Raw genomic sequence first — 22,919 nt, 5'->3', positions numbered from 1 at the left:
TGATAGATAGATAGATAGATAGATAGACACATGGACGGATAGATAGACACATGGACAGATAGATAGATGATAGATAGATAGTAAGCTAGAGGAAGAGAGGAAGGGAGACAGGGAGAGAGAAAGCTGATGTGGCAAATCTGTGATTCTGGGGGAAGGGCATACAGCAGTAGTTCTCAACTAGGGCCCATTCTGCCTGCAGGGGACTCTTGGCAATACTCTGAGACATTTTTGGTTGTCACAGCTGGGGGGCACTACTAGTATCCAAGGTCAAGGCCAGGAATGCTGCGCAGCTTCCTATGGTGTATAGGATGGCCCCCACATACCGATGATGCAGCCCCAAATATCAGTAGTGCCAAGACTGAGAAACCCTGATGTGTGGGCATTTTTTGCACTGTTTTGTACTACGGGAATTCCTCTACTAGTCTATAATTTCAACGTATTTCAAAGTAAAAACTGTACAAAAGAAATACCATAGGCAGATCCATGGAGACAGGAAGCAGGTAGGTAGCTGCCAGGGGCTGGGGCTGGGGAGTGACTGCTAATGGGGGTGGGGTTTCCCTTTGGGGTGGTGGGAATGTTCTGGAGATGGATAGTGGTTGCACCACACTGTGAATGTCCTAAATGCCACTGAACTCTTGTACACGTTACAAGAGTGAACTTCAGGGGCCCCTCAGTGGCTCCGTCGGTTGAGTGTCCGACTCTTGGTTTCCGCTCAAGTCATGATCTCACAGTTGGTGGGTTCGAGCCCCACATTGGGGTCTATGCTGGCAGCACAGAGCCTGCTTGGGATTCTCTCTTTCCCTCTTTCTCTCTGCCCCTCCCTCCCTCACTCGTGTGTATGCATATGCTCTCTCTCTCTCTCTCTCTCTCTCAAAATAAATAAACTTAAAAAAACCCCAAAAACCTGTGAACATTTTAATACATGAATTGCGCTGGGTTGAATAGTATCCCCAAGTTCATGCCCACCTAGAGCCTGTGAACGGGACCTTATTTGAAAACAGTCTGTAGAGAAGGAATGAACATACAGTGCGGTCATACGAGATCAGAGTGGGCCCTGAGCCCGTGAGTGGTGTCCTTACAGGAAGAGGAAAAGTCACACAGAAAGACACCCAGGGAGGAGGCCTGAGAAGGCGGAGGCAGAGGTTGGCACGATGCGTCTACAGGCCACGGGTTGCTGGCAACACCAGGAACTAAGAGGAGAGCCCAGAACGGATTCTCCCCTGGCGCCCTCAGAGGGAGCGCGGCCCTGCTGACGCCTGGACTTCACACTCTGGCCTCCGGAACTGTGAGGGAGCAAATCTCTGCTCTAAGCCATCAGAAGCCATGCATTCTGTGTCAATAACTAAACAAAGGCGTAAACAACAGAGACTTACCGGGAAGACGCGATGTAGCCCAGCACGTGGGCCACCAGGACCTGCCCGTGTGTCTGCTCCAGGCGGGCACACAGTTGGTGCATGGCTTCCTTGGCAGTGGAGGCCAGGGGGGCAGGTATGGTGAAGGAGGCCCATTTCCGGGCCTCCTCGAAGGCCAGCCTCAGCCGCCCTGGGTGCCCGCACTCTGGGAGGCTGGCCCAGAGCAGTTCCCTCTGCCCTGGGCTCAGCGTCCTCCTCGAGGCGGCCAGCAGGAGCTGGATCATCTCTTGCCCTTGGTTTCCGGAGAGGGGTTTCACCTCCCAGTAGGCCTCCGGGTCCGTCAGCGTCTGTCGCACGGTGTCTAGAATCCCCTGGCGCCCTGAGCAGGCTGAGAGGATAAGGTGGATCCTCGGGGGGCATTTGGGAGGCAGCCAGGGGACCCTCCGGGCGCGGCAGATGGAATCCACATCGTCCATGGAATCCAACAGGATCACAAGGGACTCGAAGTTGCGGCAGGAGACGGTGTGGAGGAGGGTGTGGAAAAACTGCACCACCCTGGCGTGGGCCTCCAGGACCTGGGCAGGGGGCAGGGGCAACCCGTAGGCCAGGCACACCTGGGCGCAGATGCTCTGGAGCAGGCCTCGGGCGTCGGAGCTCATCTGTGACGCTCCCAGAAGCCGCAGGACGGTCACCGTCTTGCGTCCAAGCAGGCCTGGCATTTGTTCCGCCAGTTTGCACATCAGAGCTGTCTTTCCGATGCCTGGGGGCCCAAAGAGCACCAGGGGAGAGTGGGGGTGGCTGTCGCTCTGCCGGAGCCGCTGCCCCAGCTGGGCCAGGAGCTCCTGGCGCCCACAGAAAGTCCGATTGGCCTCGGCACTCAGCCCCAGGTGGTGGCGGATCTCCTGATAGAGCCACGCCAACTCCTGCCTGCCCGCCTCCAGCTCCCGGAGGTGCTCCAGGACCTGGTGGCTAGCCCTGGCCACAAACTGGTCCCCCAGCTCCTTCAGGTACCGAGCATGAGCCTTGTTTTTAGGGTTCACCAGGTCTCGGCTCCACGGCAGGTGGTGAGCCCTGAGAACTCCGGGTTGCACGTCGGCAATGCGTCCTTTGAGGCCACGGAGAAGGTTCTGGGCGTCTGTGTCCAGGCAGCCATCTGGGAGCCGGTCCACCATCTTGAGGGCGCAGTCTTCCAGGATGTGTTTGTTGAGGTCTTGGATCTCTCTCAAGAAGATGGTTGCCCCCCGGTCTCCATCCGTCAAGCTCAACAGGCCCCGGTCTATCTCCCACTCGATGACTGAAAAAGTGGGGGAGATGGGAAGAGAGCATGGTCATCATTGTGTGATCAGCTGGCCTGAGTGGGGACACTTGAGAGACATATTCAGGGGGTACGGATATTGATTCTCACACTTAACGTGTGCCGGAGTCACCTGGCGTAACCATAGATAATATGGTTACGAATGCCCTCGAATGTGTTCCAATAAAACTTTATTTACAAAAACAAGCAGTGGGCCAAATTTGGCCAGAGGACTATAGTTTACCAAAGTCTCCCGGGAGCTCAAAAAACCCATACGGCTGGGGTCTGCCTCCAGAAGTTCGGATTCAGCAGGTTCAGGTGGGGCCCACGAGCTCACATTTCCAAAAAGCTCCCAGGTGATGCTAAGACTGCTGGTCCGGGGCTCGCACCAAGAATAGTGCTGATTTAGTCATTATTTTTTGTTGTTGTTGTTTATTTATTTTTGAGAGAGAGAGAGGGCATGAGCAGGGGAGGGGCAGAGAGAGGGAGACACAGAATCGGAAGCAGACTCCAGGCTCCGAGCTGTCAGCACAGAGCCCGATGTGGGGCTCATACTCACAAACCGTGAGATCGTGACCTGAGCTGAAGTCAGACACTTAACCGACTGAGCCACTCAGGTGCCCCTGATTTAGTCATTATTAATCAAAGAAACCTTGGTGTAGGCAGCACAGAGATCGTATGTGACAAGTGGCCCGACTATAAAACAATACCATCAAACTCAAAAAGTTAAATATGGGGTTTCTGTAGGAATCCCACTCTTACAAAGAGACCCAAAAGAGCTGAAAACACAGACAAACAGGCACATGTACACCCGTGCTCACAGCAATATTATTCACAGTGGCCAAAAGGTGGAAACCACCCAAGGGCCCGTCAAATTGATGAATGGATAAACAGAGCGTGATCCATCCATACAATTGACTCTTACTCAGCCATGGAAAGGAATGAACCACTGATTCGGATGAACCTTGAAAACATCGTGTTGAGCGACAGAAGCCAGACGCAAAAGGCCACCTGTTGTGTAATCCCATTTATATGACATGTCCAGAACAGACAAATCCTGGAGACAGAAGGCAGACTGGTGGTTGCCGGGGGGCTGGGGGAAGGGGATAGCGAGTGATCGTTAATGAATACGGAGTTTCTTTGGGGGTGATGGAAATGTTCTGGAACTAGACAGAGGTAGTGCTTGCACAATATTATGAAGGCACTGAATTGTTCACTTTAAAATGGTTAATTTCGTGCTACGTGACTTTCACGTCAATCAAAAGAATCCAATGTTGTCAGTTGTGGGTGCCTCCATCACACATTCATTCAACAAACATTTAGGGAGCTCCCACTTGTGTCAGCCTCTACTCTCCATGCCGGGGCGTCTCGCAGTGAGGAAAATGCATAAAGGTCTCCGTTGCCTTTGTGGAGTGGTATTCCAATCTTAGTGAAAAAATGGACACGTAACGGATAGACTGACAAATGAGAATATCTGTCTATCCTGGGCCGAGAGGGGCAGGCAGGGCATTTGAGGCTTCAGAAAGCTGCTGCAAAGCCACGGAGGCCAGGGAGAAAGTTTTTCATGAGCCGGGAGGCTGAGAGCAAAGGTCAGCATACTTTCCTGTAAAGGGTCAGAGAGTAAATATTTTAGGCTTCACAGGTCGGATGGCCTCTGCTGCGACGATTCAGCTCTGCTGTTGTAATGTGAAAACAGCCACGACGACATGCAGAAACTAAGTTGAGTGTGTTCCAATAAAACTTTATTTACAAAAACAAGTGGGCGGGCCAAATTTTGCCTTTGGGCCATGGTTTGCCGACCCCGGTCCCAGAGCTCGCAGCAGCTGCCCCAGGACCCGTATTTTCCAGAGCCAAGAGCAGACACTGATTTCTCCTTGGAGGCCTTTGTTTTGAAACTGCACCCAGATCCGAGGAGTTATTTTTTAAGCCGCCTTGGGCTCAGCAGAGGCTCCCAGGTCTCTGCAGCTGAGTGAGTCAGGCCCTTGGAGACAGGACGCAGTCTCAGAGCCAGAGAGACAAGAGCCACTCAAAAGTCCTCCTTGGAGGGACACCACTCCCCTCTCCCCTCAGCCCTGTGAATGGAGGTCAGGGGCAAAGGCAACTACCAGTCCGGAAATGGGATCCTTCCGGGACACATTTCAGCAGGAGTCAATCCCAGACCGTCTGCTCTGCCACCTGTGGGCTGTGTGACCTTGGTCAACTCACGGCATCTCTCCTGTAACATGGATGCACTAGCTTACCCTTGATGAGGCTGTTGTCAGGAATTTCTATGAAATAATTGGAAAGCGGGGCACCTTACGCTAAAGCAACAAAGCCAATCTCAACAGGCTGTGGACTGTGTGATCCCATTCTGTAACACCGAGGAAGTGACCAATTATAGAGAGAGAGATGGATTAGCGGTTGCCAGGGGCTGGGGGTTGAGGGGAGGGGCGAGTGTGATTCTAGAAGGGGTAGTGGCGGAGACGGGTGGCTCAGTCGGGTGAGAGTCCGACTCTCGATTTCGGCGTGGGTCACGATCTCACGGCTCATGAGTTCGAGCCCCGCGTCATCTCTGTGCCGACAGCTCAGAGCCAGGAGCCTGCTTCGGATTCTGCGTCTCCCTCTCTCTCTGTCCCTGTCTCTGTCTCTCTCTCAAAAATAAACAAACACTTGGGGCTCCTGGGTGGCGCAGTCGGTTAAGCGTCCGACTTCAGCCAGGTCACGATCTCGCGGTCCGTGAGTTCGAGCCCCGCGTCGGGCTCTGGGCTGATGGCTCAGAGCCTGGAGCCTGTTTCCGATTCTGTGTCTCCCTCTCTGTCTGCCCCTCCCCCGTTCATGCTCTGTCTCTCTCTGTCCCAAAAATAAATAAACGTTGAAAGATAAATAAATAAATAAATAAACACTTAAAAACTAATAAATCAGCTTAAACAAGTAACAATAAATCAAAGGGTAGTGGGAGGGACCTTTGCACTAGAGGGAGGAAACAGTCCTGCGTATTGACTGGGACAGGTACTCAAAGCTACACAGGTGATACAATTTCTTAGGACAAAAGACATGTGCACACGTGCACACGCATAAATGCACGTCCGTAAAAGTGATGCTTTTTCTGGTTGTCAAAATGTCCACTTCTTGGTCGTCATATTGTACCCTAGTTTTGCAAGGTGTTAACTTTGGGGGAAACTGGGTAAAGGATCCAGGGCGCTACTTCCTGCTTTTTTTTTTTTTTTTTTTTGCAACTTCCTGTGGCTCTCTACTTCAAAATAAAAAAGATGGAAAGAGGGAAGCTGCGCAAGGTGCCTGGAAATATGCTGGGAAGACGCTGGCGCGAACATGCATTTGTGCTTTCTGCTACTTTCAAGGAGTTTCTATTTATTCTTTCAAGCGGAGATTCCTTAGAAAATTTTTTTTAATGTTTATTTATTTTGAAGGGAGGGAGAGCACAAGTGGGGGGAAAGGAAGAGAGAGAGGGAGAGAGAGAATCCCAAGCAGGCTCTGAGCTGTGAGCACAGAGCCAGATGCAGGGCTCCATCTCATGAGCTACGAGATCGTGACCTGAGCTGAAAACCGAGAGTTGGACGCTTAACCGACTGAGCCGCCCAGGCACCCACCCCTCAAGTGGAAATTCTTAATGGGCTAGGTTTGACTGAATGAGATCATGGCTGGGGCGAGACCAGGGGACAAGATCCCCACCACAGCTCTGTAATGTACTACCTCTGACTAGTTCCATTTTACAGATGAGGAAACTGAGGCTGCAAACCTGCTAGAAGTCAATACAGCTGGGAAAGGACAAGGCTGAACTGCAAGTCCGGGCCCACCCCGAAGCAGAGAACCCAGACGCTGATTACAGTCCCAATGGCAGATATCTCTATGAAAGCAATTAGCGTATTTGTCTTTGAGTCATAAAGCAAGCGATAGCCACACAGTAAGTGCTCAATAAACAGTAGCCATTAACATTATTATTCACATAAATGGCGTATTCAAAACTGATACGTCATTGCTAGTCTTAACTAAAGTATCAGGTTAGCATCACCTGTGATGTCAGGTGGGCGTCAGGTACCCCTGATATGATGGGATAGGGGGATAGGTTTCCTTCCAGAAACCGATAGCCCCCGTCTAACCACGAGAAAACACCAGACAAGCCCAGATTGAGGGGCATTCTGCAAAAGATGTGGCCAGCGCTCCTCACAATGGTCAAAGTCATCAAAAACAAGGAAAGGCTGAGAAACTGTCACAGTCCAGAGGAAACTGACATGTGACACGTGTCCCTGGACGGGATCCTAGGACAGAAAAACATTGATGGGAAAACTGAGGAAATCTACACAAAGTCTGGAGACTAGCTAATCGTCATGTACCGATGTTAACTTCTTAGTTCCTGCAAATGTACTGTGGTCACATAAGATGTTAACTTATCTGTGTGAAGAACATGCAGAGACTCTGTACTATTTTTGTAGCTTTATAACACTGTAATTTTCCTGAAAATCTAAAATTACACCCATATTAAAAGTTTACTTTCAAGGGGTGCCTGCATGGCTTAGTTGGTTAAGTGTCCGACTCTTGATCTCAGCTCAGGTCACGATCTCGGCTCGTGGGTTTGAGCCCTGCATGGGGGGCTCTGCACTGACAGCATGGAGGCTGCCTGGGGTTCTCTTTCCTCCTCTCTCTCTGCCCCTACCTGACTCTCTCTCTCTCTTTTGAAATAAATAAATAAACTTAAAAAAAAGTTTATTTTTAAAAATGGACATGTCATTACTAGAATTAATATAATATATTGTCATCAATATATTTTAGTAAAATTAAAATACCGTTAACATAAATTACTATATTCAATATATTTAAACAAATCAATATATTTAATACATTCATAATATAATTCCACATATTTAAAATTTTTAATGTTTTATTTATTTTTGAGAGAGAGAGAGACGGAGCATGAGCAGGGGAGGGGCAGAGAGAGAGGGAGACACAGAATCGGAAGCAGGCTCCAGGCTCCGAGCCGTCAGCACAGAGCCCGACATGGGGCTCGAACCCACGGACCGCGAGATCGTGACCTGAGCTGAAGTAGGACGCTTAACCGACTGAGCCACCCGGGCGCCCCTAAATCCATATATTTAATATGTGGATAAAATGAGTTCATGTTTTTAATATTTTTAGTACGAAAAATTGACATGCTTAATAGTCGTGGTGCTGTAAATGGACACATCTGACCCGTGAATGATAATAAAACCTGTTTCTTGCTGACAGCAAACAGCAGGGAAATGGCTTGTAAAAACGTTACATTTTTACAAAAACCTTCCTGGTAGCCAGTGCAGAGTATAGAAGAACCAGAGGGGGAGGCTAGAGGTGGGAAGTAAGGGGCCAACTGGGAGCGGGGTGATAGACTCGCGTCAAATCCCTATCCCCCACCTCAGGCAAAGGAGACCCCTTCCTGTGCCTCGCTTTCTAGCTCTGAGGCAGGCGTAGGGGGGCTGGAGGACCCAGTCTCCCCAGCAGGGGCTGGCTGTTGGGCTAAAATTAGGTGATCCACAGTTTCACATCTTCCAGGACTATCTGGGTTCAGCCCTGAAAGTCTCGGACAGACCAGGGTAGCAAGTCATTTCAGAAGCCTTCCCCCGGGGCCAGGAGCCTCCCTGGGAGAAGGAGCTGGAGGAGGAGAAGAAAGGAGGGTCCTAAGAGGCAGAGAATTAACCAGAACATGGCTGCACTCTTGGATCAGTCAAATAACCCCTTCCAGAACCAGGGATCCAGGAGTTAGGCTGGTTTGACATTTACAGAGGCACAGGCTGTGGTGTTGGGACAGTATGCAATGAGCGCATTTGAACATGAGGCATCTCCTGTGGACCCTGAGGGGGCGTCCCAGTGGCCTCACCTGACCAGTGATAACGATGCCACTGCTCCTGGGTGATGAGGCCCAGCCTCCGGGCCTCCTGGGCTCCAGAGCGTAGCACTGAGGTCAGCGTGGCCTCTTCGGGCCCACAGGCCTCCGAGGTGCCCAGGGCCTGCAGCAGGTAGGTGGGGGGCACGGCGTTCTCGTCCCTCCGGAAGTGTTGAGCTACCAACTCCAGGTCGCGTGGCTTGGAGGTCAGCTGGGCCCTCAGAGCCTCCCACTCCTTCTCCTCGATCAGCGTGGGGACTGGACAGGGGCCGTACTGGTCACCGAGAAGGGCCTGGCAGAGAGAGGGGCACGCGTTCAACCCTCGGCATGGGCACTTAGCTCGGTGGCCCTGAGTGAGACACACTGAGCCCCCCAAGATGGGCCTGGCTGTGGTGCCACGGCGATAAGACGTGTAAGAGGTGCAGGCAGAGCCTTAGAGCACCTGCACGTGACGGTACCTGAGACGTGGGACATCCAGCAGGTAAATTTTGAATCTGATCCCGTGTCAGCCATCATGGAATCTCTTGCCTGGAAAACCCTCTGTGGGGGGGTGCCCGGGTGGCTCAGTCGGTTAAGCACCCGACTCTTGATTTCGGCTCAGGTCGTGATCTCACGGTTTGTGGGACCGAGCCCCGTGTCAGGCTCTGCACTGACAGCATGGAGGCTGCTTGCGATTCTCTCTCGCGCTCCCTCTCTCTCTGCCTCTCTCCTGCTCACACACTCTTTCTGTCTCTCTCAAAATGAATGAATAAACATAAAAAAAGAAAGAAAACCCTCTGTGGAAGCTAAACAATGGCCCCCAAAGATATCCAACCCTAATCCCTGGACCCCGTGAATGCACCTTGTATGGAAAAGGGCGGTGATGGTTAATTTCAGGTGTCAGTTTGACTGGGCTAAGGGATACCCAGATAGCTGGTCACATACGATTTCTGAGTGTGTCCGGGGTGGTGTCTCTGGAGGAGACTGAATTGGTGAAACGGGTGAAACAGATGGCCGTCCCCAATACCTCATCCCGTCCACCAAGGGCCCAAATATGACCAAAAAAAAAAAAAAAAAAAAGAGGAAAGGTTTCCCTCTCTCTGCCTGAGCTGAGACATCCTTCTTCCCCTGCCCGTAGACATTGGTTCCCATGCGTTTGGACTCAGATCAGGACTTGGAATCTTCAGCCCCCTGATTCTCAGGCCGCGGGCCGACAACTGAATTACGCCGCCTGCTTTTCTGGTTCGCCAGCTTGCAAATGGCAGATGGCGGGACTTCTTGGCCTCCACGGCAGCGTGAGCCAGTTCTTCTAATAAATCTCTTATGCGTATCTGTCTATATCCTATGGGTTCCATTTGTCTGGAGGACGATGGCGAACACAAAGGGCTTGGTAGATGTGAGTAAGTTAAGGATTTTGAGCTGGAGAGATTTTCCTGGATTACCGGGGCCCCAAGTGTGATTCCAGGAGTCCTTAAAAGAGACAGGCAGAGGGAGAGAAAACTACAGCTTCTTATAGGTTGGCCCTGGCTTGCCCCAGAAATAGAGCCGTGACAAAAGCTAAGATCTCCGTTGGCCCTGCCCAAAATCTCATGCTATGATGTGGTCCTGGGGGCAGATGGGTCTCAAGCATGTAGGGTGGATCCTGTCTTTATTTAGAATTCAGGATTGAGCTGCAGAGCAAGACACAAGGAAGAGTGTGCTGGGCAGAGCCCCTTGCAACCAGAGGGAACAGCATGGGCAAAGGCCCTGTGGCAGGAAGTGTGGTAAAGAGCCCAGAGAAGGAAAGCTGGGGTTGGGGAGGTACTTGAAATACCAACAAAGAGGGGCAGTGGTAAAACATAAGGCCATCCCCGTGAGCAAGATTTTGTGGGGAGTGATGTGGCCCTAAGACTTTGGTCCGAATGCTGAGAACCCCAGGAGCCCCTCTTTCTGCCCCAACAGAGGGTGCAAACTGCAATGCTAGAGAATTAGGCTAGAGGAGGTCTAGGACCTCGAGCCTCAAGTCTTGAGTTTCCTCATCATAAAATGGAAGCAATCACCCCTCCCCTCTTCACTGAGTTGTACCAGAATATTCCAGGCATGTGCACCCAGGAAACCTGGATAAATGGAGTCTGTGATGCAGGGAGGTTGAACAGGAGCCCACTCTCCAGGGGACTTTCCCGCAGTGCCAGCCTTGGAGCAGTGAGAGAAGTTGGAGACGCCGGCCAGCCACAAACCACCGATCCTAGGAAGGAGGCAGAGGGTGGGAAATTCTCCTGCCTGAGGGACCAGAGTCAGAACAGGAAGAGCTTGAAGGAAAAAGGCCGGGACCTACCAGGAGCAGCTCTCCGGAGCTGCTGTGCTGGAGCTGCTGGTGGCCCAGGAGAACTAAGCCTCTAAAGCAAGTACCACGGGGAGTTGACTCCTGCTATTCGTGCTGCCTAATGACTTATTTGCTAGAGAGACACCTCTCCAAGGGCCCCCCGGTGCAGCCCTGATCTCCACGGGAAGACCCCCATGCGAAGCCACTGAAGGAGAAGGATGCCGTGACCCTTGGGTGACAGAGGGGAGATGCTCGGTTTGGGAGGAAAGCCGGAAGTGGGTAGAGGTCACCCCGGCGGCCCAAGGATCCCTTCTGGAAGGGCGAGCAAGGTCCCTAGGCCGGTTGGGCCTGGGGAAAGCTCAGGGATCATCATCCCGTCCCCCATGCCACCTGGAAGCTGCGTTGTGCTTCTACTGCCCGCACCTGGGGTCGCAAAATCGAATCCCTCCTGGACTTTTTGCCCCCATCGCCCATTTCTCTTTAGAAAAAAAGAAAAAAAAAAGGTTTTCTTTTCTTTTTTTTTTTTTGAAATGCCACAAAATGATCAATCATCAGGCTCATTTGGAAAATGAAATTGGAAGATTGGTGGAGGCTGGGGAATGCATGAAGAGGGAAGGTAGAGGCCTCCAAACACTAGGATGCATTTTAAGCAACGATAATTAAAGCATCGGGACCCGAAGGGCACAGACTTCCGCTTATAAGGTAAACAAGTAGCAAGGATGCAATGAATAGCCTGAGGCCCATACTTAACACTGCGGCATGTGTGTTTGGAAATTGCTAAGAGGGGCGCCCGGCTGGCTCAGTCGGTTAAGCGTCCGACTTCGGCTCAGGTCATGATCTCGCAGGTTCGTGAGTTTGAGCCCCACGTCGGGCTCTGGGCCGACAGCTCAGAGCCTGGAGCCTGCTTCGGATTCTGTCTCCCCCTCTCTCTGCCCCTTCCCCACACTCATTCTCTCTCTCTCTCTCTCTCAAAAATAAACATTAAAAAAACTTTTATTTAAAAAATTGAAAAAAAAGAAAGTTGCTAAGAGAGTAGATCCTACAAGTTCTCATCACAAGGATAAATAAACCATTTTTTTCTTTTTTTTTGTATCTATATAAGATGATGGATATTAATTAAACTTATTATGGTCATCATTTTACAATTTGTGTAAGTCAAGTCATTAACGCTGTACGTCTGAAACTTACACAATGCTGGATGGCAGAAAATATCTCAATAAAACAGGAGAAGAAAAAAAAAAAGCAGAACCAACATACAAGGAAAGGTATAGAGCAAAAGATTGAAAATGCAAGCCGGACCATCCACATGAAACTTAACACATAATAAAGAAAGCTTCTCATATGTGTCGGCCAGGTCTTAGTTTCTTTTAGGGAGATCGAATCCCTAAGGCAACGCTAGAAACTCCAGCAATGTTGGAAGTATGCTCCTCTGTGTTGTCCAATATGGTGGCCAGCCACCCCATCTGGTTACTAAGCCACTGCAACGTGGCCAGTGGGACTGAGGGACTGAAATTTTAATTCAACTCAATTTTAATTTTTTTTTGAATATTTATTTTTGAGAGAGAGAGAGAGAGAGAGAGCGCGCGCGCGTGGGGGAGGGGCAGAGAGAGTAGGAGACACAGAATCCGAAGCAGACTCCAGGCTCTGAGCTAGCAGCACAGAACCTGACGCGGGACTCGAACTCATGAACTGTGAGATCATGCTTGGGGCCGAAGTCGGACGCCTAACCCACTGAGGCACCCAGGTGCCCCAGTTTTAATTTCTTCACCTTAAAGTTTGCGGCACGTGGATCATGGTTACCGCCCTAGACAGTGCCATTCTAAAGCCAAGCAGCTCTCATACATTTCTCTTTATTTCCCTAGAAAACAGTTTTTATTTCATTGTATTTAATTATTTTTCTCAAGTAGGCTCACATGGAGCCCAACGTAAGGTTTGAGCTCACAACCCTGAGATCAAGACCTGAGCTGAGATCAAGAGTCAGCTGCTTAACTGACTGAGCCACCCAGGCGCCCCCAGAAAACAGCTTTAATAATGGGGACCACCCTCTCCTACATTCTACTTTATCTCCAGGAGAGGTTCCAGAGGATTTTTCTTTTTATTTGGAATTGTTCAAAGCTTCTTTGTGACTAAGATGTCTCGGGCAAGACTTTTTCCCTCTTTACCTTTTAGGACAGAGGTCAACAAACTTTTTCTGTAAGGGGTCAGATAGTCAATCTTTTCAGCTTTGCAGACCAGGTGGCCTCTGTCACAAGTATTCAGCTCTCTGTTCGTAGCTGGAAAACGGCCCTGGATGCTACGCAAATGAAGGAGTGTGGCTGAGCGCCAATAAAGTTTTATTTACAAAAGCAGGCAATGGGCCGGATTTGCCCCCTAGGCTGTAGTTGGCCGACCCCTGCTCTAGGATTTGAGAGCTCAGATGTCGTATTTAATGTATCCGGAACGTGCTGGTGTGATAAATCAGGACCGTGGAATAACATTTGCCGATTGTAGCCTAAACCACTGATCGTGAGCTGGGGTTTATTTCAGTGACAGAGAGGGTGCTGTTGGGATGGGTAGAGAGAAAATTTCCTGGAACATGGAAAAATTGACCCCACCTGGCATGGGAAGAAGTTTTCCCAGAGGCAGGCTCTAGATGGCGCCCCAGAGGCCATTCCCAACACCATGAGGCACAGAGGAGACAAAAATTCCCGACATCCTGTGGGTTTCCATCCTCTGTATGGTTTTCCAGGATCCCCAGATTCCACACACAAAAGTGCATGAGTTGGGAAAGCTGGGGGCAAGGTCCAGAGCAAATCCCAAGGTTCTTCTGGGCTCCAACCCTCTGCTCTCCCACTCACCTGCTGCTTCCACTTGGCTGCTAATGTCTGCATCCCAGCTAGCTCTGTGGAAGAGGAGCACTGTGATCGATTAGCAATGTCTGCCATGGGCAGGCTATGGAAATTGGGTACTAGAGCAGAAATACCACCTCTCCTCCACCGATGGGTTTGGCTAGTGAGCAGGGGCCACATACTGGTGCTGGAATGAGAAGTAAGCACCAACCCATCCCTCCCAAGAGACTCACAACAAAAGCCGGCCCTGTGGATGTTTTCCGACACCGGTCGAGTTCCTCCAAGCAGAGTTCTGTGGTCATGTGCTCAGCGGCCTCAGTGTTCCGAATACCCCACCTCAGATCGACAACCTGGAGATACAAGGGTGGGTTTGTCAGGGAGGTGGCAGAGTGGGTGAGGTTTTTTTTTTTCAATTCCCTTTGACAAAGGCATAAAGTTTCTTTCAATAATTTTTGACAGTCTCACCCCAAAGGGGGATGTACGAATTGAAAGAACTTGAATGAAGCCCGTAACCCCAGTGTAACCAGGAGAAAGACATCAGACAGACCCAGATGGGGGGCATCCGGCAGGATGGCCGGCCAGTCATGAGGACATGTCCACACTTGTTCTCAGAACTTTCTTTGCAACGAAGGGTATTTAGTTTGGCCGACGTCGGACTTGGCAGGATCTCCCTAGCAACCGCACGCTTGAGGTCCACTTTTGCCTGCTTGCCTGAGGGGGGCCGGGGGGAATGGTTCAATTCGGGTAGCAAAGCCGAGCCGGCAGAAGGCTGCGATAGGGAGGCAGGGGGGGCGGGGAATTGGACTCAGAATGTCCCTCCCTCCCTAACTTCCTTTGGCCAGAGGGAAAGACGCAGAAATCCCTAACGAACTGGAACACGAGGATAAAAGGACGCTAGTGTCAAATGTGGTTGAATGCAGAGGGGGAAAAGGGTCAGCCACCAGGCTTGGGCAAGAGCCTTCGGCGCTGCGGGCCGCTGTCTCCCACCCCGGCATCGACGCTGTTTACAGCGTTTGTCACACAGCACCTGCCTGGACATGAAAGGCCCTTCATCAGTTCTCAGCGTGTGTGTTTTCCTTTTTAGAGCCTCTGCCATTGAGCTGTGTCTCATGATCCATGCCAGGCAGAGTCCCAGCACCGTTTCTTTCTTAGTGACATATAAACCACCGTGTGTCTTATAATCGAGAGGGCCTTTGATGTGACGGATCACTGTCACAGATGGCAAGGAGTCAGTGTCAACTCCAAAGACGCTCTGTTGGTAACATGTGAGTAGCAACGTTCCCACCCCCGGATTGGTGCTAAGAGTCATAGGGGACTCTGTTTGGGGTCTGCGGTGACCATGCCTGGCAGGCACACCATTATTGCTTCTGAAAAAGGCCCAGCCCACTCCCGTGTGCCCCCCAAACACCCCACGGTCCTCTTAGACTCCCCCTGAAGCTGTGCCAGCGCAGAGAGGGCCAGGAGGGCAGGGCAGACCGACAACAAAAGGCAGTAAAGGGACATGCCCAGGAGCAGGGTCCCAGGGCACTGCCACTCCTCCTGCTCTAACCACGGTGCCTGTGGCTACAATCCCTCCCCCTGCCTGTTTAGAGGGCTTCCGTTGCCACGGGGTGCATCACCAGCGTGGAGCTCCCTGGAGCAAAAGGTCCTATGTGGCAGCCTGGGTGGCACAGCTCTGTTCCCTAATTTCAGGGCAGGGGAAACCGAGGCAGGGAGGGGGCAATTACCTCGAACATCAGACCGTGCTTTTGGCAGAAGTTCTGCACTTTGGGGTAGGCGGTGCTCTGTAGGGCTTCTCTCTCGGCGTCCATATCTGCAAGGAAGAGCACAGAGGACATCAGTTGGAGGAACCCAGGACCCTTTCTTGCCCCACGGCTGTGCTTTCAGCCTCGTTTGCCCCCACTAAGGCTGGGGCCCCACGGGGCAAATTAAAAGATACAAAAATGCGCAAGGCAGGGGCGCCTGGGTGGCTCAGTCGGTTACGCGGCGGACTCTTGGTTCTGGCTCAGGTCATGATCTCGTAGTTCGTGAGTTCAAGCCTTGCGTCCGGCCCTGGGTGCTGACAGTGCGGAGCCTGTCTCCCTCTCTGGGAGGGATTCTCTGTCTCCCAATCTCTCTCCGCCCCTCCTCGGTTCATGCTCTCTCTCCCTCATAGACATGAGGCAAACCAAAGAGGGACTTTCCTGGTCTTAGTGCTAAAAATCCCACATCCCAGGAAACCCCTCCGTCTCCGCTAACCAGAATGATTGGTCCCCCTAGCCTGGGGTCGCCAGATAAAATACAGGATGCCCAGCTGAATTTGTGCTTCAGTAAACCGTGAAAAACTTAATAGCTCAAGTATATCTTGTTCCTTGCACTGTTTGGGTACAGGTACACATGGGATAAACCCAGTCGAATCTGCATTTCAGATACACAACGAATAATCTGTTAGCCCAAGTCTGTCCCATGTCACGCACTATTTGGGAAATACCTACGCTGGAGGATTATTCACGGTGTATCTGAAATGCACATTTCACTGGTGTCCTGGTTTTTCACTTTTGCTAGACTCCGGCAGCCCTACCGAGGGTAAAACCTGGACCCTGAGACCTTTCGGTGCCCCTGACTTCACTGTGTGGTCTGATGCCAAGGGGCAGCCCATCCTCAGTTTCCCGCTCTGTAAAACGGGGGTGATGCTTCTACCTTGCAGGGCTGCGAGCTGCCCAAAGTCAAGCGCCTCTGCTCATCTTGCTCATGGCTGGTTTCTTAGCACTCGACCCAAGTGCTTAGTAGGCGTTGGTCGAGCTATTGAATCTTACAAATAAAAGCACCTTGTGCGAGACAGATGTTGAAGAAACATTGGTCCTCTCCACCTGGTCAGGGGGAGGTCATTGGAGTGTTCAGGGAAGGGCTCCCAAAGCCACTGGCATGAAGAGGTTGCCCAATCCCTGGGTGTCAGCCTTGGATCTGCGTCCTACCCCCATGCCCTTCCCGTGCCTGTCTAATCCTTTCCACGGGTCATTTACATCTGCCCACGGAGGATTTATTAGGAAGTTGCTTTCTGCTTAGAGCCTTGCTAAGCATCCAGGGCACAGTGACAAGCAAGACATACATGGATGATGCAGTCCTACTGGCTGGGGGCGGTGCGGGGGACGACTGCTAAAATCTCCAGGAATCTGTAAACCAGTCGTTAACGCGGCCATCATGAAAAATCCAATGATCTAAACTTACGATGGAAAGAGCAGAGACGGCAAATCCTCAAAACTCATCCCTTCCTAATTTTTAAGTTTATTTTTATTTATTTTGAGGGAGAGATAGAGAGCAAGTGGGGGAGGGGGCAGAGAGAGAGAGAGAGAGAGAGAGAATCCCAAGCAGGCTCTGCACCCGCTCAGCACAGAGCCCGACGCGGGGCTGGAATGCACGAGCCGTGAGGTCATGACCTGAGCTGAAATCAGGGGTCAGGCGCTTAACGAACTTCCTAATTATTTTTTGGCATTTGCCTGTGAGCTCTGTTCTTGCATTTGGTCCTGGCTATTGATTTTGTATCGGGGAAATCTTAGAGAACGGCGAATGACCGCCACATCTCTGCCTGACTCCGGGTTCAGAGAAGTCACGGCGGTGGCTGGAAATTGACCCGGCGGGAGGAGTCACACAATGGAAATTGGCGGACAGCACAAATCGGTGGTGCTTTTCGTTTCATGTCATCTTGTTTAGATTTGGGGGGGGCACGGGCTATTAAATATTTGCCAACACACTACTTTACGTAGTCTTTGCCCCCACAGAGCTCGCGGCTCTGCTTAGGGAAGCCACCCGTTAAATAAGCACGGAAATGACTCCGGTTTATGGGGCCTGGGGCTTCAAGGGTTCCAAGACCTGTTGGAGCCCAGTGTGACTACAGCATGCAGATGTGGGGAAGGGCCATATAAGATCAAGACGGGAGGTGAGGAGAGTCGGGTCATGCAAGTCTTGGGGGCGGTGGCAAGGCTCTTATACTTTCAATTTTTTTTCTAATATTTTTAATGCTTGTTTATTTTTGAGAGAGAGAGAGACACAGAGTGCACACGGGGGAGGGGCAGAGAGCGAGGGAGACCCAGACTCCAAAGCAGGCTCCAGGCTCGGAGCTGTCCGCGCAGAGCCCGACGCGGGGCTCGAACCCTCGAACCGCGAGATCGTGACCGGAGCCGAAGTCGGACACTTAGCCGACTGAGCCACCCAGGCGCCCCTCTTACGCTTTTGAAGCGTGGCGCGTCCTACCTTCATCATAAATGTTAGCTGCAATAAGATTTGCCACTCGGAACAAGCCTGTCAAGTCAGGGTCTCAGCCTGGATTATCGAGGAGGAAACAGAGGGTCTAGGAGGCTCCTTCTCATTGCTTCCCACGAGGGCCGCTGGCCAGGATGCATTCTTATCCGGGTCTCCTAGAGGAGCCCTCAAGCCAGGCCCTGGCCACCTCGCCCCTCCCCAAGAGTACCTGCTTGCCTTTAGCCCCCCCCAGCCTTTCCCGGCCCCTTACCTGAGATCGCGGCGCTGATGAAGACGGCCACACTGCTGGACCGAGGCGCCGGGAGGGGGCCTGCCAGACCCTGGAGAAGCCGCCGGCGGGTGCCCGGGCTGAGGGGACCCACACTCATGCTGCCTGTCTGCCTGGATGACCCTTCCCCAGGGAAGGGCCTGGGATTCAGAGACCTCAAGCCGGAGGCCAGGTGGCCTTCTTGGGAGGACAGCCGGGTAGGGCCATCTGGAGTGGGGTATCGGTCTCACCCCCTCAGCGCCCCGCAGCCCCCCGTCCCCTCCGGCCCCCCTGGGGAGCTGAAGCCGCCTCTGCTCAGTCTGCAAGCACTAATGGGGAGATGGCGGCCCCTGGATGTGGTTGGCTGCTCCAGGCACTGGAATCTTTTGCCCCTCAACCAGCTGGTTCCTCACCCCAAGAGCTCAGCAGTCACCACAGCAACTATGGTTTCCTGGAGCCCAGCATGGGGACCTGGGGACCAGCCAGCCTCTGGAACACCTAGGTCCCCTGGGGCTCCGTGAAAGTGGAGCCTGGGCCCAGGTGTGCAGAGGGAAACTGTCAGGGGCTGGGAGCCCTGCCGGTCCTGGCTGGTCAGGCCAGAAGGACAAACACTGAGTGGAACCCCCACCTCATCCTGCGCTCACTGTCGCCTCCAAAGAGGTCCGGGCGCTGGGTGTACCGCTTAAACAAGCAGTTCTCAACTGGGGAATATTCTGCTTCTCAGGAGACACTTGCAATGCCTGGAGACATTTTGGTTGTCAGGGCCGGGGGGAGGTGGGGGCTGCTGGTGCCCGGTGGGTAGAGACGAGGGACGTCGCTCAGCACCCTAGATAGAATGCACACGACAGCCCCCGCCAGGGAAAATGATCTGTTCCCCCAATGTCAGCAGTGCCGAGAACCTGAGAAATCAGCTTTAAAACCACTCTAGCCAGATCTCCTCGCCTGCGGGAGGCGTGGAGACAGCTCTCGCAGATAAGAAGGGAGACTAGCACGTCTCCCGGGGCGGCTCAGGACCGGCCCATATCAAACTGAGATGTGCTCTTTGAAATAATCAAAAAAAACCCCACCGCTTGTGACAACATGTGAATAGACCTTGAGGGCGGTGTGCTAAGTGAAATAAGCCAGACAGAGAAAGACAAGTGCCGTAAGATCTCACTTCTATGTGGAATCTAAAAAAAGCCAAACTCCCAGAAACAGAGAGACGGTTACGAGGGAAAGGGGGTGGGGGGGAATGGGGTGCTGTCAGTCAAAAGATTACAAACTTCCAGTTAGAAGACGAGTAAGACCGACCTAGGGAATCTAATGCACAGCACAGTGATTACAGTGAATAATACTGTATTATATACTTGAAAGTTGCCAACAGCATAGGTGTTGAAGGCGCTCACCACTAAAAAGAAACAGTAATTATGTGCATGCTGGAGGTGTTACCTAACGTTACTGCGGTAACCATTGTGCAAGATACAAGTGCATCAAAATCAACACATCGTGGGGCGCCTGGGTGGCGCAGTCGGTTAAGCGTCCGACTTCAGCCAGGTCACGATCTCGCGGTCCGTGAGTTCGAGCCCCGCGTCGGGCTCTGGGTTGATGGCTCAGAGCCTGGAGCCTGTTTCCGATTCTGTGTCTCCCTCTCTCTCTGCCCCTCCCCCGTTCATGCTCTGTCTCTCTCTGTCCCAAAAATAAATAAACGTTGAAAAAAAAATTAAAAAAAAAAATAAATAAAAAAAACAAAATCAACACGTCGGGCACCTTAAACTTACACGGTGTTATACACGCTGATGATCTGTCACTAAAGCTGGGGGGAAAGATTAACCAAAAACATGGCCTCTAGGACCAGGGAAAGACCTTCTCATTATTGAAAACGCCCTGGTGATCTGAGTCCTGCCCACCCACCTCTCGATATTAACAAACCACAGGCAGAAGGAACGTATACCTGGGAGTCCATGGGTCTGGTTGGAATGCTCGTCCGTCCATCGCTGTCCTGGACAAGTTAAGCAAGTGGCCTCTTTGCTGGGACACTGGCCGCACCATCCGTGAAGTGGGAGTGACAGCTACTCGAAGGCGAGCTGGGGTGAGGAGAGAGAGGCAGTCCACTCGGGATAGCACACAAGGAAGTGTGATGTGCCTGAAAAGCAAAAGGAATGCCCAACGTACCCGTGATGCACCCGACGCGAGCAAGGCATTTGGGTGCTTGAACGTCCAGTCCCCGCTCTACATACGGGCGTTTCAGAAATTCTGGTATCGGTTCAACCAAACAGCCGGAGCTTTTGCAGTATCTTTTCCTCTCTGCCTCAACTTCCCTTCTCTGCCTTGTCCACTTAGGAGAAGAGTCTGCCTTTCAGGGGTCCCCGAGACCACCCTCAGATGTGAGGGTTTGCTAGAAGCACTCACAGAATTCAGAAAAGCTGTTCTCATGGTTATGGGGCAGCACAATGAAAGGACACAGATCAAGGTCAGCCAAGGAAAGAGGCGTGCAGGGCAGCATCCAGGAGACACCAGGCTCGGGCCTCCAGTGTCCACCCCCAGCAGAGCTGTGAGAGTGGCGCTTAACTCTCACGGCGACGACGTGTGACAGCAGGCTCGGAGGGTTGCCAGCCTGGGAAGTGCAGCTGAGCCTAGGTGCCCAGGTTTTTACTGGGCATCGGTCACACAGACACGGCTGACCTCCAGAGCCCCTCCAGAGCTGGCACCACGTGACCCCAGGCCCCCCACCAGAAATCGCATCATTAGCACAGACTCTCTGGTATATTCCAAGGCCCTCAGATGAACAAACACACCCCCATCAGGCAAGACGTTCCAAGGGCCTAGAGACCACTTCTTGGGAGCCGGTCAAGGGCCAAACCTTTCATGTCCAGAATGTGGACAACCCAGGCCTGTTGAATTAACTTTTCCTGCACAGACCTAAAAAATGTTATAACATAATTGACTGTCACCATCTCACAAATGAGGAAAACTGAGGATCAGAGCAAGAACTTTTTCACTAGCCTGGAAGGGTCCGGTCGGGGAGTGAGTGTTGGTCTGGTCCCTTCTCCTCCAGGGACCCTCAGAGCCAGCCTGGCCATCCAGCCACCTTCCCATGACCCACCCAGGCCCTCTGATTTAGTTGCACTCTGCTGACCTCACCCAGGCCCCAGCTCTGGACCCCAGGGTCCATCTAGGTTTGTCCCTATCACCTCCTCACCAATCCCCTGACCTTGAATTTGCCTCCCCCAAATCTCTGTTCCTTCCTCCATTCATCTCAGTCTCCAATAGGCCCCTTGGACTCTACCCCACCCCAGCATATGGTCTTGTGCCCTTACTTACCACCTCCTCACATCTACAGGAGTATTGGAAGGTTTTGACCTTGACCCTCACACTAAGCTTTCTTTCTATTCCTGGAGCCCAGACTTTTGCAACATCAGCACTACTGGCATCTGGCGCCAGATCATTCTTTGCAGTGGGGGCCATCCTGTGCATTGTAGGATGTTGAGAACATCCTGGCCTCTACTCAGTGGATACCAGCAGCGGCACCCCCCCCCCCCCCCGCCAAAGCTGTGACAATCAAAAATATCTCCAGACATTGCCAATGTCTACTTGGGGGCAGAATCATGCTTAGTTGAGAACCCCTGGTCTAAGACAACCAGCTTTACTGCAGCCTCAGGGCCTTTGCACATGCTGCACCTGAACTCCCCAATCTGAATCCTTTCTTGCCACACACCTCAGCTTACATGCCACATCCTGAGAGGCTCTCCTTGACCATCACATTGCTCAGTGACCTCCCTCCCTAAGTCACTCCCAATGCCATCACCCTATTTTTTAAAAATGTTTATTTATTTGAGAGGGAGACAAAGAGAGAGAGCGCAAGAGCAGGGGAGAGACAGAGGGAGAGAGAATCCCAAGCAGGCTCTGTGATGACAGCGCAGAGCCCGATGTGGGGCTCGAACTCACCAACCGTGAGATCATGACCCAAGCTGAGAGCAGGAGTCGGATGCTTAACCGACTGAGCCACCCAGGCGCCCCTGCCACTGCCCTGTTTTAATTCTCTGCATGGTACTCACCACCAGCTGATAGGTTTCTTCTTGCTTCTTTACTGCTTGTCTCTCCATAAGAACATGAGTTCCATAAGTGCAAAGACTTGTCTGCCAAGGTCAGAATGCTTGGCACACGGCAGGTGCTCAATAAATAACTGTCACATCAACGGGCTCATCCACAACTGTCCATCTTCCTTGACTTCTATTGGTCACTGCAGGCAATCGAGCGAGCCTGGATTCCCCCAGGAGGGACACCTTGCGGTGCCTACCTTCTGGTTTTCCTCGGGAGCTCTGGCCTCCCTCTCACTCTTGCTGGTGGTGGCAGGGCTGATTTAAAATCCTCTGAGGAAGCAGGCTGGAGAAGGGAGTTTTCTGGGCGCAGCACTGCCCGGAAGACAAGCCCCCGGCAATCCTAGTAACTTTTGTCTTAGGTACTTCCCAGGTCTCTCCCTGCCAATTCACCCAGCAACTGGGATAATGAAAGAAATTGTGTGGCTCTCGGGCCCTGGCTTAGCTAGGCACTCAGCCAGACTTGATGGTTAACCGTTGTGTGCCGGGCTAATACACTCATCATAGCAGAGGCCATTTGTTAAGGGTCCATGAGGTGCCAGCTGGTTGGCATCTTGCGTGGGCAGTGTGCCCGAGAAGCAGATATTATCATCCCGTCCCACTGATGAAAAAAAAAAAAAACGAGGCCCAGATAGGTGAAGCCCTGTGCACGGGCCGCTTGGCCTCTCTGGGCTTAAGTTTTCTTAACAATCTCCAGGGTTGGTAAAACAATGAAATTCACTTACCCAGTGAGACTAGCACCATGCCTGGG

General features: G+C 52.0%; 1 protein-coding gene across 5 annotated transcripts in view; it reads right to left on the bottom strand.

The window, feature by feature from the left end:
- NWD1 (NACHT and WD repeat domain containing 1) overlaps positions 1 to 22,558 on the bottom strand; it is a 73,349-nt gene extending 50,791 nt beyond the window's left edge. Inside the window, exons 1-7 of one of the 5 annotated variants that reach the window (XM_040444832.1) lie at positions 22,127 to 22,558; positions 20,023 to 20,214; positions 19,850 to 19,884; positions 15,334 to 15,419; positions 13,840 to 13,956; positions 8,492 to 8,789; positions 1,374 to 2,646 (exon numbers count right to left, since the gene is read on the bottom strand). In XM_040444832.1, the coding sequence (XP_040300766.1) occupies positions 1,374 to 2,646; positions 8,492 to 8,789; positions 13,840 to 13,956; positions 15,334 to 15,419; positions 19,850 to 19,884; positions 20,023 to 20,120 (1,907 nt within the window). In that variant the 5' untranslated portion in view covers positions 20,121 to 20,214; positions 22,127 to 22,558. Of the gene's footprint in view, positions 1 to 1,373; positions 2,647 to 8,491; positions 8,790 to 13,839; positions 13,957 to 15,333; positions 15,420 to 19,849; positions 19,885 to 20,022; positions 20,215 to 20,480; positions 20,621 to 22,126 lie in introns of those variants that run through there. The other 4 variants (XM_040444829.1, XM_040444830.1, XM_040444831.1 and 1 more) reach the window with 4 other exon arrangements.
- Between the last annotated feature and the right edge of the window lie 361 nt (positions 22,559 to 22,919).

Source organism: Herpailurus yagouaroundi, unplaced genomic scaffold, assembly GCF_014898765.1.
Source record: "Herpailurus yagouaroundi ecotype Mexico unplaced genomic scaffold, PumYag 193, whole genome shotgun sequence".
Lineage (NCBI taxonomy): Eukaryota > Metazoa > Chordata > Mammalia > Carnivora > Felidae > Herpailurus > Herpailurus yagouaroundi.
Note: the sequence above shows the minus strand (reverse complement) of the source record. Positions and strands in the feature narration are given on the sequence as shown.